The sequence below is a fragment of the Mustelus asterias genome, chromosome 22 (assembly GCF_964213995.1).
Source record: "Mustelus asterias chromosome 22, sMusAst1.hap1.1, whole genome shotgun sequence".
NCBI classification, from domain to species: domain Eukaryota; kingdom Metazoa; phylum Chordata; class Chondrichthyes; order Carcharhiniformes; family Triakidae; genus Mustelus; species Mustelus asterias.
In genome coordinates this window covers 17,734,443-17,755,481 of record NC_135822.1, presented here as the reverse complement: position 1 = coordinate 17,755,481, position 21,039 = coordinate 17,734,443, and the positions used below count along the sequence as shown (strand labels likewise).

The window sequence follows — 21,039 nt, the reverse complement described above, 5'->3', positions numbered from 1 at the left end:
TGTCCTTCTGATATCCGTGTTAAACCTCCCTCCCCTCACCTTGAACCTATGACCCCTCGTGAACGTCACCACCGACCTGGGGAAAAGCTTCCCACCGTTCACCCTATCTATGCCTTTCATAATTTTATACACCTCTATTAAGTCTCCCCTCATTCTCCGTCTTTCCAGGGAGAACAACCCCAGTTTACCCAATCTCTCCTCATAACTAAGCCCCTCCATACCAGGCAACATCCTGGTAAACCTCCTCTGTACTCTCTCCAAAGCCTCCACGTCCTTCTGGTAGTATTCCAAATGCGGCCGAACCAACGTTCTATACATCTGCAACATCAGACCCCAACTTTTATACTCTATGCCCTGTCCTATAAAGGCAAGCATGCCATATGCCTTCTTCACCACCTTCTCCACCTGTGACATCACCTTCAAAGATCTGTGGACTTGCACACCCAGATCCCTCTGCGTATCTACACCCTTTATGGTTCTGCCATTTATCGTATAGCTCCTCCCTACATTATTTCTACCAAAATACATCACTTCGCATTTATCAGGATTGAACTCTATCTGCCATTTCTTTGCCCAAATTTCCAGCCTATCTATATCCTTCTGTAGCTTCTGACAATACTCCTCACTATCTGCAAGTCCTGCCAATTTTGTGTCGTCCGCAAACTTACTGATCACCCCAGTTACACCTTCTTCCAGGTAAGCGTTCTCCAAGGCGGCCTTCGCGACACACGACGGCGCAGAGTCGCTGAGCAGAAACTGATAGCCAAGTTCCGCACACATGAGGACGGCCTCAACCGGGATATTGGGTTCATGTCACACTATCTGTAACCCCCACAGTTGCCTGGACCTGCCGAGTTTCACTGGCTGTCTTGTCTGGAGACAATACACATCTTTTTAGCCTGTCTTGATGCTCTCTCCACTCACATTGTTTTGTTTCTTAAAGATTTGATGAGTTGTAAGTATTCGCATTCCAACCATTATTCATGTAAATTGAGTCTCTGTCTTTATATGCCCTGTTTGTGAACAGAATTCCCACTCACCTGAAGAAGGGGCTTGGAGCTCCAAAAGCTTGTGTGGCTTTTGCTACCAAATAAATCTGTTGGACTTTAACCTGGTGTTGTTAAACTTCTTACTCAATGGCCAGGCAGCTGAAACCACAGCCAGCAGTGATGGAGCAAAGCAATTGGTCAATATACAAGAGGCCAGAATTGGAAGAGGGCAGAGATCTCAGAAATTTGTAGGGCTGGAAGAGAAGGGGAGGGTAGGAGGGGGGAGACGGATGGACAAGGCTGAGCAGGGATTTGTAAATGAGGACAAGAATTTTAAACTCGAGGTGTTGCCAGGCTGGAAGCCAGTGTAGATCAGTGGAAACGACATTTGAACAGGACCTCACTGTCTCCTCAGTGAGGTCACATGTCCCGACCTTGGCGTGGACCTCTGAAAGCTTTGGGCCATCACCAACTTTTTATTTATTTTGTGACGAACTCAGTACATTTTTAAAGAAGAACAGCATTCTGAGGTCAGCTGAGTCAGGGGGGAACCTGCATTAGAGGGTCTTCAGGAATTGAAGAATAAATCCTAGGGACCGCTACAAGCGGAAGAAATACTGCTGAGGCTGTTTGACTGGGTGGAACGGTTGGAAGTGGAGGTGATGAAACCTCCAGGAATACTGTTGGCAACCTTGATCCCAGTGCAGAATTTCAGCTTTTTTCTCTTTTTGCTTCTTGGCAGCAACTGATGGAGAGGCTGCAGAAGATCGTTAAGCTCCCCCATCGCCTGAGGCCAACACAGAGCAGCAAGGTACGATTAGAACAGCCAGCATGAAGCGTTGGGAATTGAACACCATGGGAAAGGGCCAACAGTTCAATTTTAAACGGTGGTCACTTTTATTTTAGATTAACACGGAGTACCGCCCAGAGTTTGCTCGGTGTCTGGAGCCGCTGCTCTTCCTGAACCAAAGGCGTTCCGGATCGGTGACTGGAGGGGGCCCAGGAACTGGCATCAACAATGGAAATGGAATGTAAGCTGCTCTACAAACAGTGAGGTTAATGGCATGGGAATCAACAACAACTTGCATTTATTTAGCAGCTTTGGTGTGGTGCAGTAAAATGTTCCATGATTGCTTAAACTGCAGCATTACCATACACAATTTGACATCAGACCACACAAGGAAATATTCGGGAAGAAAAATAGCATTTCCATAGCACCTTTCGGGAACTCTGGATGCGAACTGCTTTGGGACATTCAATGTAGTTGTTGTTATAATGAAGGAAGTGTGGCAGCTCATTTGCAACTCAGCAAGATCCCATAAACATTGACACGATAACAATGAGATAACTGTTTTTTTGTGATTTTGATTGTGATATTGCCCTTCTTGTACGGTGGGATCTTTCACATCACACCCAAGAAAGCAGACGAGGACTCGGTTTAATGACGAAAGGGCAGGTGAGAGGCAGGTCTTCAAGGAGCAGTAAAAGAGAGAGGGTCAAGAATTCCAGAGCCTAAGGCGGAGGAGGTAAAGGTCAGCAGCCAATGGTGAGGTGAAGGAAATTGGGGATACACAAGAGGCCAAAACTAGAGGAGCAGAGAGATCGCAGGGCCCGAGGACGCATAGAAAGGGAGAGATTTAATCATAGAATAGAAACATATAATCCCTACAGTGCAGAAGGAGGCCATTTGGCCCATCGAGTTTGCACCAACAACAATCCCACCTAGTTCTTTCCTTCTTTCACAAAGGCGATGAATACCTGTTGATCCAGTATAGTTCTGAGATCAATGGCGACACGCTGGTGCCTCACCTGCTGTGTTTAATCCGCTTCCAGCCCACTACTACCCTAGACCTGAGATGTTCGATGAACCCTCTGCACAAACCCTTCACCTAAATTTGCCTAATTCAGTGCCTCAGCTTCAGGTTCTAGTCCCTCACACAAGATACTTAAAGGGAAAGGTTTTCAGCTTCACTCACGCCGAGTGTGCAGCCCAATAATTCATTTTCAGCCACCTACTCGAGAGGGCCTGATAACGTGTTAAAACATAAGAACGAGAAACTGGAGCAGGCCATTCAGCCCATCAAGCCAGTTAGAATCATAGAATCCCTACAGTGCAGAAGGAGGCCATTCAACCCATCGTGTCTGCACAGACAACGATCCCACCCAGGCCCTATCCCTGTAACCCCATATATTCACCCTGCTAATCCCCCTGACACTAAGGAACAATTTATCATGGCCAATCCACCTAACTCACATATCTTTGGACTGTGGGAGGAAACCGGAGCATCCAGAGGAAATCCACGCAGACACAAGGAGAATGTGCAAACTCCACACGAGTGACCTAAGTCGGGAATCGAACCCATAAGACCATTAGACATAGGCCACTCAGCCCATCGAGTCTGCTCCGCCATTCAATCACGGCTGAACCCAGGTCCCTGGTGCTGTGAGGCAGCAGTGCTATCCGCTGTGCCATTCTACTATTCTATAAAGTCGTGGCTGATCTTCCTTCACAAACCTCATATCCCTTCATTCCTTCTGAGTGCAAAAGTCTATCGATTTCAAACTTGATCACACTCATTGATTGAACGTCCATAGTTCTCTGGCAGAGAGAATTTCAAAGATTCTCAACCCTCTGAATGGAGAAATGTCTTCTCATCCCAGTCCTAAATAGCTGAGTCATAACCTGTTGGTTAGTTAATCTCTCAGATGTAGACTCTGTAGCCGGAGGAAACAGCGTCTCAGCATCAACCCTGTCAATCCCTCTAAAAATGTTACACTTTTCAATAAGATCTCTCATTCTTTGAAATTCCGGGGAATATCGGCCTATTCTACTCAATCTTAGTAAAGAGTGACTGGTCTCAAAGGTCTGTTGCTGAAACCTTGCCTACGTAGAGATCCCCCATCCCAAATAATGAGGCTGTAGGAAACATCTGTATTTCAGATGGTGTGTGCAGTGTTACTGAGCCCACAGCTCGAGTCTGTGCTAAACTAAAGCAGAGCTGCATTTTATCAGCTAACAGGTGGCAGCCGGGTGGATAATCTAAATACATGGAATAGTTATATTTCCAAGCTATGTCTGCCAAATCTGACAGTTCTTGGAAATGTTGATATGAAACAGTGCAGAGCTGTGGTGCTGCGTGGTCCATGGGTGTTGGGCATGCCCACACATTCCGGACTGTAGCAAACTCATTTCAATCCTTTTATTATTTTTTTCCCCATCCTTTCCTCTGTTTCTCACCAGGCTCGGACTGGAGTGTGGTTCCATAGAGCAAACAGCCGGTGCATCTAGGAAGACAGTGGGATGGATGGTTGTGGGACATTAGCCCCCTGCTCGGGCCTGTACTTATTTGAGAGATTTGTCAGGGGGTAGAGTCAGAGGTGCCGTTTTTTTTGTTTAACCTAGGTCCGGTCTACAAAATCTCAAAGTTATTCTGAGGAAGAGCAGGGGATTTCTCCCTGATGTGCTCGGGAGAATATTTATCTGACAAACAATATCAGTGAAACAAACGATCTAGTGTTCTCTCAATACTGCTTGTGGAGTCTTTCTGCATTAAAATTGGCTGCCCCATTTCCAACATTAACCACAGCACAGTGGTTAGCACTGCTGCCTCACAGCGCCAGAGACCCGGGTTTGATTCCCGATTTGGGTCGCTGCCTGCATAGAGTCCGCACGTTCTCCACGTGTCTGCGTGGGTTTCCTCCGGGTGCTCTGGTTTCCTCCCACAGTCTGAAAGACGTGCTGGTTAGGTGCAGTGGCTGTGCTAAATTCTCCCTCAGTGTACCCGAACAGGCACCAGAGTGTGGCGACTAGGGGGATTTTCACAGTAACTTCATTGACAATAAGGAATAAGCTTATTTCAAAAATACCTCATTGGCTATAAGACACTGTGGCATCCTGGGACTGTGAAAGGCACTGTACAACGCCAGCATTTTCCTTTCAAAGCTGCACATGATCCATTTGTAACTTGCTTTTAGGTGCAAAAATGCTGCAAATTGTTCAGTGGATGAACTACCTCAGGCAGCACCGTCTCACTCTGTCTTTGCAGTAACCTCACAATATGGCAGTTAGGCCCTCACCTGCCTTTTATAGTCAGCGCGGCGGTACAGCCTGTGCTCGATGGATTAACACGTTATCTGCTCTTTGTTGAGTGATGACGTCAATCCCAGTAATACTTTCCACATAAATCCTCTGCGGTTTTCAGCCCCAGTTTCTCCTGCGAATGACTGACAGGCGTCTCCAGTGGAGTGAGGCCCCCACAGGAGCAAGGTCTTGCCTGCTGCCACTATTTTTATCAGAATTTCAGGGAACTGTCTGGGACACAATTCGCTGGGATTGTTTATATTTAGTCGTGTTGATGTCAGTATGTGGCCCTCACCAAGTGAAATAGTTACACAGGGGACTCAGACAGAGGGGAACATCAAGGAGACCAGGGTCTGGAGTAGGCAAGGTAGCGAGAGATTTCAAAGCAGGACATTATTGCCGGGTGAACAGAGAACTAGAGACATTTCCATCACAGGTAAGATGCTGCTTGTGGTTTAATTTACTTGTTAATTCATTCTGGACTGTAACTTCTTCTGTACATCCTTTACTGCCGGTTGTAACCCCAGGGCTTTTGGCTCACCTTCACATTGAGTGTGAATGCTTGTTCAATCACTCCCGTTTCTCTATGAATATTCACTTTTCTCACTACTCAGATTTTGTGCCGTGCTTTTTTCTATCGGAGTAAATGACAGCCCATAACTGCAGGGATCGGAATTAAGCACCCCTGAATCTCCAATTGCCCAGTTCGGTTACACCTCACGCTTTCACCACTCGCCTTGATATTTAACCTCATGGAATCTTCCTCAGGATTGAAGGCCTGGTGTAATCTGATTCCCCCAAATATGGTGCGTCTTACCATTTGTATTCAATGGCCATGTGCCGTCTCCCTGTAGAACCCACCACCCCTAGGGCAAGTTCCGGCATCATGACAATTCCGTGATTTGCTAGCTACCGTGATGGCTCGAGGTTTATCCAGTGACAAATGGAACCATGCACTCTGGTATCTGGGTTTAATTAAGCCACACTCTGTGCTAAGGTACCAGCTCAGAGCTGGAAAAGCAGTTGAGGGTGGGGTAAGGAGAAAGGGGGAATAAAATGTCACCCAGGAGTACTGATTCTAATTACTATCCCATGATCCTCGTTGAGCTGATTTTAACTGTGTTGTGACCACAGAGTAGGCTGCCAACACTCAACGTCCAGGAGAAGGTGAGAGAGAAAAGAAAGATTTGTATTTATACGGCATCTTTCTGTTCCGAAGCATTAACAGTTATAATCTAGGAAATGCAACACCCAGCAAGGCCCCATAAATAGCAATGTAATAATGACCAAATAATTGATTTAGTCATATTAGCTGAGGATAAATATTGGCCCATGACATCGAGGCGAGCTTCCCCAGCTCTTCTTCGAATAGTGGGGAATGATATTTTACACTCGAGTGGGCAGATGGAGCCTTAGTTTAATGTTACAACTGACAGACCCTTGGGGGAGGTGCAGGTGTCCAAGAAACAGAATCTCAGTAAGTCAACACCTTCAGGAAAAGCAGGGGCACAAGAGAAAGGGATAGATTTTTCTCCTTGAGTAACCTTTTTCACTGTTGATTGTGAATGTAAACTAACTGGACCCCTGGATTTCATGTTGTTTGCATTTTGCAAACATGTATTCAGAGAACACTTCTGTTTTTTTCTGCAAGTTTTTGCAATCTGTATTTAACTGTGCGCCACGTTCTGTGTGTTTTTTTTAAAATACAGGAACTTGGTGGGCACAAAGACATTTCCACTTTCCGGTTCTCGTGCATCCATGGGGGACATGTCCCTAGCAAACACAGTGACATGCAAGCCCACCTCCCACCGCTACATTAGCACCAAGGTCCTGCTGGCAGAGGGAGGCCACGGCACTTTTATGGAGCATTGCCGGAATTACGAGAACTCGTTCAGGGTAAGGGAGATATGGAATGAGCAGTGACCACGGATCCAGGTTTCTCCAAGGCTGCAGCATCCAGTGGGTTTGGTTCAGAGGGAGACTGGAATGCCTGTGGGATATGTCAGTGAGAACGACTGATCTAGGGACATCCCAAAGTGTTTTACAGATAGTGAAATACTTTTGCAATATTGTCACATGAGAAACTTGGCAACCATTTTGTGTTTGGTAGGTCCTGAGGTTGTCAAACGTGCAATATGCATGCAAGCTTTTATTTCCTTCTTATGTTACAAGATGCTACCAGATTTGGTCCCTAGCCTGCCCTGAGGTAGCCAATCTCAGCCAGGGCAGCAGTTTAATTGCTTCATTTGGTTTTGGAGCTTCTAGCCAGAGTTTGTGGGGGGGGTGGGGGGAAGGAGGTGTTGGGGATCAGCCAGGGTTTCCACTTCTGACCACAATCCAGTGTGTAGAGAGTTTGGCTCTGAGGTTCTTCGTTGGTAACTATCCGGGCGACACCCAATGTCTTGGCTCACTCTTGAGGAATGGTCTCTTGAATGGGGTCGCTAAAAGTCATGAGTGCGAGGAAAGATGCACCTTAGAAAGAGTCGACACCTCCCAAGAGCGCTGGGGAGTGGAGAGGCTGGTGAGAGGAAGTTTAAGAGCTTAAAAAATATTCGCAACTACCTAGGCCTCTCCTGTGTCTGACCAGTGATTGTTGTTTGGCCAGGCCTTACAGACAGAGCTGCAGACGCTGAAGGACCAGGTGCAAGAGATGCATCGGGATCTGACCAAGCACCACTCGCTCATCAAGACTGATGCAATTGATGAGATCCTACAGAAATCGCTCCAGATGGAAACTCAGATCTCTTCCCAATACTCGTCTGTGGAGACCATGAGGACCATGTTTGAGGAGGTACAACACAATGCTAATGGTTTTACCGTAGAGATTTTGTGCTAATCAGAAATGGGATTATTAATGAATGCTGGGCCATTGAACACTTCATTCAAGGGCTTTATCAAGCCAGACACAGCTGGGTTAGAGAGGATGCACTGTGCCAATGTACTTCATCCTCACAATGGACTCCATACTGCAACAGATGATATCTTACATTTTCTCTACCAATAAGTCTGACAGACAGTTTTTAACCAAGTTAGTGGCAAAGGAACAGGAGTAAGCTATACAGCCCCTCAAGCCTATTATTTTATTTCTGCTCTGTACCGCAACTCCATTTATCAGCCTTTGCTCCATGTCCCTTACATAACAAAATCATTCATTGATCTCCAGAATCCTCCGCCTTCTGTGTTGAAAAGTGCTTGCTGATTTCACTCCCAAATGGCCAGCTCAACAGTTAAGCCCCACTGTTTGGAACTCTCCTATTGAGGCACATTTATGCAAAAACTAATTTCTCACCACACCCTTATAGCCAGTAACAGGAAAGGTATTAGGATCAAAGGTGCCCAGCCCTGTTCACAGATCAACTCCACTCATCCAGCTTCTCACTCTATCCTTCAATCTTCTCTCTCTTTAGAAAGGCATTGAATTACATTTATACATCCACCTCCTGACTCCCCAATGCCTGTCCACCACCTACAAGGCACAAGTCAGGAGTATGATGGAATACTCTCCACTAGCCTGGATGAGCGCAGCTCCAACAACACTCAAGAAGTTCATTCAGGACAAAGCAGTTTGCTTAATTGGTATCCCTTTCACAAACATTTAATCCCTCCACCACTGATGCACAGCGGCAGCTGTGTGTACCATCTTACAAGATGCACCGCAGTAACTCACCAAGGCTCCTTAGGCAATACCTTCCAAACCATGACCACTACCATCTAAAAGCAGCAGATACCTGGAACACCACCAGGTATCTTGAATCTATCATCAAGGAAGAAATAGCAAGACATCTGGATATAAATTGTCTGATTGGAAAGACGCAGCATAGGTTCATGAAGGGCAGGTCATGTTTGTGACTAATTTGGTGGAATTCTTTGAGAACATTACATGCGCAGTGGACAATGGGGAACTTGTGGACGTGGTGTATCTGGATTTCCAGAAGGCATCCAAAGGCTGCTGCATAAGATAAAGGTGCACGGTGTTACGGGTAATGTATTAGCATGTATAGAGGATTGGTTAACTAACAGAAAGCAAAGAGATGGCGGTAAATGGGTGTTTTCCTGGTTGGTGATCAGTGACTAGTGGTGTGCCTCAGGGATCAGTGTTGGGACCACAATTGGGGACCAAATGTAGTGTGTCAAAATTCGCAGATGACACTAAGATGAGTGGCAGAGCAAAGTGTGCAGAGGACGCTAAAAGTCTGCAAAGGGGTATAGATAGTCTAAGTGAGTGGGCAAGGATCTGGCAGATGGAGTACAATGTTGGTAAATGTGAGGTCATCCATTTTGGTCAGAATAACAGCAAAATGGACTATTATTTAAATGGTAAAAAATTGCAGTATGCTTCTGTGCAGAGTCCTTGTGCATGAATCACAAAAAGTTGGTTTGCAGATTGATTGATCTGCTTCTGTGCTGTAAGTTCTATTTAAAAGCTCCTGTGAAAGGGCAAGGTCTATATGATTAGGTTTTGCCAAGGATATGAAAGTCTGAAGCTTAAATGGTAAGAAAATTGCAGCTGTGCAAAGGGACCTGGTTTGCAGGTGCAGCAGGTAATTAATAAGGCAAATGGAATTTTGTCCTTCATTGCTAGTTTAAAAAGAGGGAGCTTATGTTGCAGCTGTATAAGGTGCTGGTGAGGCCACACCTGGAGTACTGTGTACAGTTTTGGTCTCCTTACTTGAGAAAGGATATACTGGCACTGGAGGGGATGCAGAGGAGATTCACTAGATTGATTCTGGAGTTGAGAGGGTTAGCTTATGAGGAGAGACTGAGTAGACTGGGGCTATACTGATTGGAATTCAGAAGAATGAGGGGAGATCTGATAGAAACATATAAGATTATGAAGGGAATAGATAAGATAGAAGGGAATAGATAAGATAGAAGCAGGGAAGTTGTTTCCACTGGCAGGTGAAACTAGAACTAGGGGGCATGGCCTCAAAATAAGGGGGAGCAGATTTAGGATTGAGTTGAGGAAGAACTTCTTCACACAAAGGGTTGTGAATCTGTGGAATTCCCTGCCCAGTGAAGCAGTTGAGGCTACCTCATTGAATGTTTTTAAGGAAAGGATAGATAAATTTTTGCACAGTAAAGGAATTAAGGGTTATGGTGAGCGGGCGGGTAAGTGGAGCTGAGTCCATGAAAAAAATCAGCCATGATCTTATTGAATGGCAGAGCAGGCTCGAGGGGCCAGATGGCCTACTCCAATTCCTAGTTCTTATGTTCATCACCTGGAAGTTCCCCTCCAAGCAACTCACTATCCTGACTTGGAAAGATATCGTTGTTCCTTAACTGTCGCTGGGTCATAATGCTGGAACCCTCCCTAATAGCACAGTGGGTGTACCTATACTATAGGGATTGCAGCAATTCAAAGCAGCAGCTCACCTTCCTCAGCCCGAGGGATGGACAATAAATGCTGGCCTAGCTAGCGATGCTCACATCCAATAAAATGCCTTTTTAAAAGTGCCCATCTCTGGAACCTGACTCTACAAAACTTATTCAATGGGTGAAAAAGTTCAGTTGCTGTTGTTGCCACCCCAAGCTGAGATCAGCTAACTCAGCAGAGACCACAGACCGACTGATCCTGATCCGTACCATTTAGCTACTTACAAACATTGATCCTTTGAGGGAGTATCATTAATTGTAACACTCCATTCCAGACTAGATGAAGACATGTTTAGAATGCGAGTGTTGGTCTTTGAGAGAGTCTGTTTGACAACATTATCTCAATCATCAAAATGGCAAAACGGATAAAGGAGAATTTGGAATATCAGAACTCATCCAGAATTCCAGCTGTGTCTATTCCTTCCTGGTCAACAAACGACAAAGTTGATCTTTCTCTACACTCTAGCTATGACTGTAACACTACATTCTGCACTCTCTCCTTTCCTTCCCTATGTATGGTATGCTTTGTCTGTATGGCGCGCAAAGAAACAATACTTTTCACTGTATACCAATACATGTGTCAATAATCTAAACAAATCAATAAACAACACAACAGGGCAATCTCCATCCCCACTCAAAGAACTTCCCTCTCCTCTTGCTGTGGTCTTATGTGCAATGTGTAGGCCCTACTTCAATTGCTTGGACTCACCCGAGTCAGAAGGTTGTGGGTTTAAGTCCCACACTTGAGACATGAGCACAGAATAGTCCTGATGCAGCACTAAGGGAATGCTGCATTGTTGGAAGTGCCGCCTTTCAGCAGGGGCATTAAACTGAGATCCCGTCTGCTCTCTCAGATACATGTAAAGATCCCACGGCACTATTTTGAAGAACAGAAGTAGTGTTCTCCTGGTATACTGCTCAACATTTATCCCTCAAATCGACATCACTAGAAACAGATTAGCCACCCATTATCATATTGCTGCTTGTGGGACCATGCTGTCTATTTCCAATCTTATTGCACAGTGAATCTGAGGTCAGGAAAGGTGCAATATAAATGCAGCTCTTTGGTCCTAACCCAACGTGCCCTCAGCTGCCTAAGCTCCAGGCTAAATCCCTCTCCCTCCTTATCTTCATTTACAATCCTCCTTAAAACCCATATCTGACCAGTGTCACTTCTCCTAATGCCTCCTTCTTTGACCCAATGTAAATAATAGAACCCTTACAGTGCAGAAGGAGGCCATTCGGCCCATCAGGTTTGAACCAACTCTTACCCAGGCTTACCTCGTAACCCCACATATTTACCCCGCTAATCCCTCTAACCTATATATCTTGGGACACTAAGGGACAATTTAGCATGGCCAATCCACCTACACTGTTGTTTGGGTCATGCCTCTGTGAAACGTTTTGGAGCATTTAATCCAATTTAAAAGTGCTAAAAAACTGCAAGTAGTTATTGATAAGTGTTGCAATCTTCATCATACAGGAAGGGTGATCTAATGCTGACTTTTCTTCCTTAGGTTTGGGAGGAAACATATCAGAGAGTTGCAAATGAGCAGGAGATTTATGAAGGTATTGATATATCTGTGCCTGCTTGTCACCCAGATGTTACTCGTGTCTGTCTGGCTTGATTGATATATTTTTAATGTTGCTTTTCCCCAGTGTGGGAAGAGGCAGTGAAATTTCTGCATCATTGTACCTCATCCTGCCGGCTGGTTTGTAAGATTGCTTTTGCTAATTGATAAATAGCCTAAACATTCACTTCCAACACTGCCAGCACACTGTAAATTTAACATGCAAGATTTATGAGATGCACTGCAGAAACTCACCAAGACTTCTTCAGCAGCAGCTCTGACCTCCTACAACCTGCCACTATCTGGAAGGACTAGGGTTACAGGTGCATGAGAACACCACCACCTCCAGGTTTCCTTCCCAAATCACTTTTCTTCTTAGACAGTTCCTCGAGATCAAGGATGATTTGTTTCCTCTCCAGTTGAATGTGTTCGAAGATGGCTGAGGGATCCACTGTGCAATCTGCAGGCTCTGCCGCACGTGGGACAGGTGCTTGAAGTGTTGGGTTGATGGGAGGTTTGTGACCCTTTTTCCAAAGCCTTGACTTCACCTTTGCTTATTCCCAAAGTCTCTTGATATGTTTGGTGCCTTCCCAAATGGGCCTCCTCCATTTTGACCAGTCACAAGCCAGGGTCTCCCATGGGTTGGTGGGTATCTTCAGGGGATGTTTTGAGGACATCCCTAAAGGATTTCACTGTCCTGGTAGTCTCCTGCCCTGCCGAGTCTCACGCCACATAGAGCTGGATATATGTCGCTGTTTCTTCGTTGTCGCACCAGTCTGGAATGCACATTCACGTGATTGCAGTAAATACAGAATCCTCATATTTATTTCACTTTATATTTTCAAGCACAACTGCATGACCTGATGCTGCTCAAGCAAGAGAACACATACCTGATGACAATCGCACGCCAGATAAGTCCGTACATCCGCTCGATTGCCAAAGTGAAGGAGCGTCTCGAGCCCAGGTTAGTCTTTCCCATTATACCTACTCTTCTCCCCTCCAATTCTCGGTCTTCATTTCCTCTCTTCCAGGTTTTGTGCGTTACTAGGGTGGGTGCTATGGACACCTGCCTCCCTCAGCTGGCCTGTTTCATCGACTGTAGAGCCATCACAGCAGGTCTTCAACCAATATCCAGAAACACCGATCACTAATTCCCAACTGGGACCACTGGGTAATCAGAAATGGGAACCTGGACTCAATCTTCTCTCCCCTCCCCAAACCCAGGAGTGAAAATAAAAAGGAAACACTTCCACGTGTTTATATTCTCATGAGGATAAGCTGCTTTCTTAAAATGAAAAAGGCTGAACTTGGAGGGCTTTTCCGCACTGTTCAGGGGGGACAGAAACTCCCCCCACTGCTCCTCCCTGACCCCACCCTAACTAACTTTCTAGACTGAAAAGCAGCTGCCTTGTACACCAACTCCCCCTTACATTACACTGACTGCATCTTTCCCCAGGGTGAATTAGGAATGGTGCAAGGAGTCTGGGATTTCTTACTTTCCTCACCTTTTTCTTTGCTCTGACAAGCATAAGAACTAAGAGCAGGAGTAGGCCATCTGGCCCCTCAATTCTGCTCTGCCATTCAATGGCTGATCTTTTCGTGGACTCAGCTCCACTTCCCCACCTGCTCACCATAACCCTTAATTCCTTTAGTATTCAAAAATGTATCTATCTTTGCCTTAAAAACATTCAATGAGGTAGCCTCAACTGCTTCACTGGGCAGGGAATTCCACAGATTCACAACCCTTTGTGTGAAGAAATTCCTCCTCAACTCAGTCCTAAATCTGCTCCTCCTTATTTCTGAGGTCATGCCCTCTAGTTCTATTTTCACCCGCCAGTGGAAACAACTTTCCTGCTTCTACCCTATCTATTCCCTTCATAATCTTATACGTTTCTATAAGATCTTCCCTCATTCTTCTGAATTCCAATCAGTATAGCTCCAGTCTACTCAGTCTCTCCTCATAAGCCAACCCTCTCAACTCCAGAATCAATCTAGTGAATCTCCTCTGCACCCCCTCCAGTGCCAGTATATCCTTTCTCAAGTAAGGAGACCAAAACTGTACACAGTACTCCAGGTGTGGCCTCACCAGCATCTTATACAGCTGCAACATAACCTCGCTGTTTTTAAACGCCATCCCTCTAGCAATGAAGGACAACATTCCATTTGCCTTCTTAATTACCTGCTGCACCTGCAAACCAGGTCCCTCTGCACAGCTGCAATTGTTTTTTACCATTTAAGCTTCGGACTTTCATACCCTTGGCAACATCTAATCAGAGGCCTTACCCTTTCACAGGAGTTTTTAAATAGAACTTACAGCACAGAAGCAGATCAGTCAGCCCAATTGGTCTGTGCAAGTGTTTCTGCTCCACACAAACCTACACCCAACCTTCTTCATCCAACCCTATCAGCACAGCCTTCTCTCTCTATCTCCCTCCCAACGGAACATTCTTTGGCTTCAAGACTCTGTCCCTTTTACCAACACTTGGATTTTGCTCGTTTCTCCCAGACTGAAAGAGCCAAAGGATGTGAAGGATGACAGAACTGATAACATGCTGAAGATTTATGACGAAAGCTCCATCGTGACAGCGGATGGTCAGCACAGGTAGGTCCTCTCTTGCGAAGTTGCCATGAGCACCATCCCTAATGGGTTTATCCTGTGCATTGCTGAACCACACAACTCAACAAGATTCCAAAGATTGTGATGCATTTATATAGTGCCTTTCACAATCTCAAGATGACGCAAAGTGCTTTATGGCCAATTAAGTATGTTTGAAATTTAGTCACTATTGGTAATGTAGGAAATGGGACCGTCACAATTTATACACAGCAAGCTCCCACAAACAACAAACATTGGTTGGGAGATAAATATTGATCCATGACACTGTTCTATTTCAATGTAGTGTCACGGGATCTTTTACATTGAGCAGACAGGGCCTCGATTTATCTTCCAAAAGTTGACATTCGCAATACTGCTGTACTCCCTAAGTATTACACTGGGAGCGTCAGCTAAATTATGTACTCGAGCTTCCAGAGTAGGGTTGAGCCCACAAACTTTTGCCTCAAAGACGATTGCTACTCATTGAGCCGTAGCTGACAGATCTGAAGAATCTGATCTAAGCCATTGCAGTATCCTTGGCCTCAGGACCTGTGGCTCAACCATCCCTTTACTGATCACTATCTAGTGACTAATCCTGCCAGGAAAAATATATACCAAAGTCAGAAAGCCTACAGAATGCACAATCTAATCTGGCTAAGCTGCCAGTATGTCCAAAACATATACTGCACAATTATATCAATGATCAGGGGGTGGAGGCAGGGGGTGGATGCGTGTGTCTATCCTTGGATAACTCCTGTCCCGAAAGAGTGGACTCATGGTTGCGCTGATCCCAATTCAGAGCTCACCACAACAGTCAGTGTGAGAGTGGAATTGTGGGAGTGCTACTGTGCAATTACTATGTATACAGAAGATATGGAATTATAGAATCCCAACAGTGCGGAAGGAGGCCATTTGGCCCATCAAGCCTGCACCGACAACAATTCCACCCAGGTTCTATCCCCGAAACCCCACGTATTTACCCTGCTAATTCTCCTAACACTAAGGGGCAATTTAGTATGGCCAATCCACCTAACCTGCACATCTTTGGAGATGGAATAAATGACTGATGGAAGCCATTTAGCTTGTGCTGCCAGTTCTGGCGCTTTGAAAGAACTATCCAATTAATTCTATTCTCCTGTTCTTTTGTCAGAAACTGGCAACATTTTCCTTTTGAAGAATTTCTCCAATTTCCTTTTGAAAGTAATTACCAAATCTATTTCCACCACCCTTTCAGGCAGTGAGTGCATTCCAGATCATAATAACTTGCATAAAAAGTGTTCTCAATGGTTTGTAAATCTGGGTAGCTGGTTATTGACCTTCCTGCCAGAAGAAACACATTCTCACACTATTTTCTATTAAAACCTTTCTTAACAAACAAAAAAGTTTGTGTGTGTACAATTTATAATTCTTTTTCGTTGATGTCTAACATTTAAGTTGGCAGTCCCTTGTGGTCAGAAAATAAATATATCACCAGCCACAGCACTGAGTGAAACATCATTAAAAGCCCTGTCTGCACTGAATTGACTATGACTAGGGGGACTTGAGGTGACCGGAATGGCCCACTGAGCTGGAGAGGGTGGGGTGGGGTGAGGAAGGGTGCAAATAAATCAACCAGAATTTCTACTCCTGATCACAGTAACGCCTGCTGAGAAGTTCTTGTGTTTGGTCACCGGGGGCAGATTGGGAGTTTAAGAGATGATGCTCACCATTGTCGAATAGCCTGCTGACCATGTCTGTCTGCTCGCCACCTGGGCAGGATAGCTGGATCTCAGCCGAGTAAAAGCAGCTTAAAAAGACAAGTATAATTATCAGAATAATAATTATTAAATCAATAATATTTGGATTCCCTCGTAGGAACGACCTCACCTGTGGCAATGAAGACAAAGAAAGACTTTCTGACAACAAGGACAAGGTCATTGACAACCGAACTCTAAACATTCTGCCTGAGGATGCGGAGGCGAAATCCAGGGAATTGTACCGGACAACAAAACAAAAGAGTGGATTAGACAGCTCTGACAGGATGGAGCTCACCTCATAGCAAAGGAGCATGAGCGGCACACCAACTCCACTGAACTGTGACAGCCCCCAGAATGTAAATACAACACACTGACTTTTCCATGGCTTTGATGATGTTTCCACTTGATTTATGCAACCTTGGATCGAGTGCACAAGCAAGAGATTCAAATTTAAAATGAGAATATTAGATACCTGCGGATAAAAATATTGGTTCCATTATCTTTTAGCAGAGAATTAATCCCAAGTGACAAACAATAATCACTTGAATTTATATAGTGCCTTTCGTGTATACAACGTCCCTAGATGTTTCACAGGAGCATTAATAACACTTTAACACAAGGAAGCATAATGAGTAAACTGTAAGATATCCTTATGTTGACGTTTATTCTCATTCTGGTTTCCCTCATATTTTACATAGTCTCTTATAGGTCTGATCACAGCACATACTATTTTAACAGAAGTCTGAATTGCAATGAGGTGTTTATCTTACACAGAATGACAGACATAATTAAAGACTGGTATATCCATGTAGAACTCAAAGGCAAGGAAAATGTTTTGATTTATCACCTTTAAAGGCATGGATTTTCAGTGCCTCCCCAGGAGATTATGTGGCTGCACAGGGTTGGGGATGGGGCCCAGAGGAAAATGTGTTTAGCCAGATGGTTGAGCTATTACCTTGTGGGGCAGGCTCGGTGGGCTAACTGGTCTTTTCCCATCTGACATTTCTGTACGGTCTCATTCTTTTCTGGGTACATTTCCACAGACGCACCTTGTACATGTGACAATATTTCACTTGTGAGCCAATTGTGGAGACCTGATGGCGACAACATAAACTTAAATGGTGTGTCAATTGGGCCTGGTGTGAATCAATTGTCCGACTCAAATCCACCCCATTTGCACAGGGTGGGTTAGATTAAAAGCAGGGTTTAATTGCAGAGAATTCAGTTGTAAAGGGCAGCAGTGATCCTGTTCTCATCTGGGATCCATACTGTGCAGCAGGGGTTAGTGCATAGTGATTAGGACTGATGACTGAATATTACCGCACATCTCAAATGTTACTGTACAGCTCGAAAGGCAGACGGTGAATCCACCAATCAACAAGGAGTAAGCAGGTATTAAACTAAGCAATGAAGTATAAGCAAATCAGCAAAAAAATATATAAATAAAAGAAAAATGCACAAATGCTAGAAAGCTGAAATATAAAACAAACATGCTGGGAAAACACAACAGATTTGTCAGTGTCTGAATGAAGAAATGATAAGTTAATGACAAGTTCTGATGAAATATTAACACCTTTTCCTTACTGATCAACCTGCTATGTGCTTCCAGAATCACTCATTTTTACTATCTGTTAAAACAAAGAAAGATCCCAGAAAACAGCGAGTAAGAAAGGGAACAAATGATTAGAAATACTACCTCGCTTTCGCAACAGCTGAAGAATAAAGGGTGGCACAGTGGTTAACACTGCTGCCTCACAGCGCCAGGGACCCGGGTTCACTTCCACCCTTGGATCACTGTCTGTGTGGAGTTTGCACGTTGTCCCCATGCCTGCATGGTTTCCTCCAGGTGCTCCGATTTCCTCCCACAGGCCAAAGATGTGAGAGTTAGGTTAATTTGCTATGCTAAATTGCCCCTTAGTGTCTCAAGATGTGTAGGTTAAGGGAGTAATTGCATGGGATTACGGGGATAGGACGGGGGGAGGTGGGGCAAGATGCCCTGTTGCAGAGTCAATGCAGACGCAATGGGCTGAATGGCCTCTTTCTGCGCTGTGGAAATTCTATGAAAGTTTCCATCATTAGGAATATACAAAAAAAAAGGCAAAATTATCATTCCCAGAAAATAGTTTCATTCAGAGCACATAACTCTGATGGATGGCTCCCCCTGAGTGAAGCTTTAGGATGACACTTCTTGGAACACGAGAGGTAGCTGGGCTTAGAAGCCGAAGGTTGTGACGGATATGTTGTGAATTAACACTGTCAATCATGTTAAAAAATCGTGCTTTAAAGACAATGTCTAATTTTACGATTGGATCATTTTATTTTCTCCCAAGAATAATCAGATTCAGCATCAAAACGCGTTTGCACAAGTTGACACACCATGACAGTATCGAGCAGACTCTGTAACAAAGCAGAACTAGCTGACCACTGATTAGCCTGCTAATATAAATCTTGTGGAGCAATACATACGAAACAGGAGCACCAGGATCATATGGTCCCTTGAGCCTGCTCCACCATTCAATAAGGTTATGGTTGATCGTCTGCATCAACTCTACTTTCATGCCCACTCCGGTGTGGATGGTGACGCAGATTGCGCGTCATGGATCCAAGGCTGTGACTCGACACCGCAAACCCACATACATCCTGCGACAGAAGCTATTGGCTGTCACACAATACATCCCTCCAAAGCCTGCCTTTCCAGAAAGGTGTATCAAACCCAGGAAGCGGGAGGCCCAAGAGTCATCTGTCTCAGAAAAGCTCCCACAGTGCGACATGGAAATTACATTGAGAGAGAATAAGATGATTGCCCTTTTCCCTGATAACCAAAAATCTACTGATCTAATTCTTGGATACGTTATAAGAAACAGAGAACAATACAAAACAGGAACAGGCCCTTTGGCCCACCGAGCCTACACCAATACGCAGTTTCTATCCCTCTGTTCTCCTTCTGTTCACATGTCTATCAAGATACGCCTTGAACATTGCTAATATACCTGCTTCCACCACCTCCACAGGCAGTGTGTTCCAGGCACCCACCACCCTCTGCGTGAAAACCTTTCCCCGCATGTCTCACCTAAACTTACCTCCCCTGATCTTAAACATGTGCCCTCTAGTAGTTGACCTTTCTACCCTGGGAAAAAGTCTGACTATCCACCCTATTTATGCCTCTCAATTTTGTAGACCTCTATCAGATTGCCTCACAGCCTGCGTCTTTCCAGTGAAACCAGTAAATATTCACACACCTCTGGAGTGGAGAATTCCAAAAATACACAACCCTTTGAACGAAGTCATTTCTCAACTCTGTCTTAAATGGCTGACCCTTATCCTGAGTTTATGGCCCCTAGTTCTGGACTTGAGTCAGGGAGGGGGCAGCCTTTGCTGCATCCACTAGGTCAAGCCCTCACAGAATTTTATACATTTGAATGAATTACAATTCATCCTTCTAAATTCCAGAGAATATAAGCTCTTTCTATCAGTCCCTCCTCAGAAGAAACCCCTCCAATTCTGGAATCAACCCAGTAATTGTGATGGAGGTCATGCAAAACCAGACAGACTAGACCAGATATTGTTTGTGGCTCTCTTTGGGTATCTGAGATGGTTGTAAAGTTATCAGAAGGAAAACTAACTAATTATTGCTTCCCTTGGGTCTAGATTCAACATTCTATTTCCTTTCCACCAGTTTGAAACTGGACATTACGAGTCTATTGCAGATTCCACTCCACCCTGATAATACAATATGGCATCAACTGGTAAAATACAGTTCTGAGCATAAGATTAATAGAGTAGGAAGGAAGCTTGCAATGAGCATAAACATCAGCATGGAACAATTGGACCAAAAGGCTTGGGGCCCTCTTTCTGTCTGTCTTCCTACCACCCAGTCATTCCACCTTTTATGTTCCTCAATACTTTGCCCCCAAAACCCCACCACAACCCATCATTCTCCTCTGCCTCCCTCTTCTCTTGACACCATCCCAGACTCTTTTGCTAATTCCACTGCTGTAATTCTCTCATTAAGGCCTCTTCCAAGCAGTAAACCACCCCATCTTCTTTAGCCCACCTGCCTACCTAGTGCATCTGCTGGGAGTAATCTTACCAAACCTCACCCTGTTTTGCTCAACCCCGTCACACTTCCCCCTCAGAAACTCTTGTCAGTGGATCAGTCACCAACCCCCTTCATGTATTTATACAGAATGACATCAACACTCTAGAAAGAGATCATTCAGTCAAACAATTCTCTACAAGAGTATTTGCCCAATCTAATTACCTCTCCTCGTCCTATCCCTGGATCCCTCTACTTCTTCTCCCTTATACATTCATTAAGACTCCCCTTAAATATATCATCTGTTCTAATCAGTCTACGTGGCAGTAAGTTTCACATTCTTATCACTCTGTAAATAACTCCCAAATTCTTTATTTGATCTGTTACTATCTTGTATTTATGCCTCCTTGTTCTGGACTCACCTATTAGTGGAAACTGTTTCTCCACATCTATCCTTATTGAATCTGATCATGACATCCGTGACTTTGACCAGTCATGTCTCTGTGAAAGCACCTTAGGATTCTTTTCTATGTTAAAAGGCTGTACAAAGAAAAGCTGTTATTGCCCTTGTATGGTTGCTGAGCTGGATTTGATCGGACTCAGTTGTAACGCTTGAATGGAATCATACCTCAATATTGCAGTGCTCTGGTGGGAAAG

The 21,039-nt window shown here is 44.7% G+C and overlaps 2 protein-coding genes across 3 annotated transcripts in view; one reads left to right on the top strand and one right to left on the bottom strand.

The window, feature by feature from the left end:
• Positions 1–16,999, top strand: part of rnf207b (ring finger protein 207b) — a 43,344-nt gene extending 26,345 nt beyond the window's left edge. For both annotated transcript variants that reach the window (XM_078238809.1, XM_078238810.1), the window contains 8 exons: positions 1,732–1,800; positions 1,896–2,020; positions 6,780–6,966; positions 7,676–7,861; positions 11,961–12,012; positions 12,861–12,978; positions 14,521–14,616; positions 16,465–16,999. In XM_078238809.1, coding sequence (XP_078094935.1) covers positions 1,732–1,800; positions 1,896–2,020; positions 6,780–6,966; positions 7,676–7,861; positions 11,961–12,012; positions 12,861–12,978; positions 14,521–14,616; positions 16,465–16,648 — 1,017 coding nt within the window. In that variant the 3' untranslated portion in view covers positions 16,649–16,999. The remainder of the gene's footprint in view (positions 1–1,731; positions 1,801–1,895; positions 2,021–6,779; positions 6,967–7,675; positions 7,862–11,960; positions 12,013–12,860; positions 12,979–14,520; positions 14,617–16,464) is intronic.
• icmt (isoprenylcysteine carboxyl methyltransferase) overlaps positions 1–21,039 on the bottom strand; it is a 60,309-nt gene that overhangs the window by 28,178 nt on the left and 11,092 nt on the right. The window contains exons 6-7 of the transcript XR_013500534.1: positions 16,317–16,396; positions 12,270–12,790 (exon numbers count right to left, since the gene is read on the bottom strand). The gene's annotated coding sequence lies outside the window, so the exon portion shown is untranslated. The remainder of the gene's footprint in view (positions 1–12,269; positions 12,791–16,316; positions 16,397–21,039) is intronic.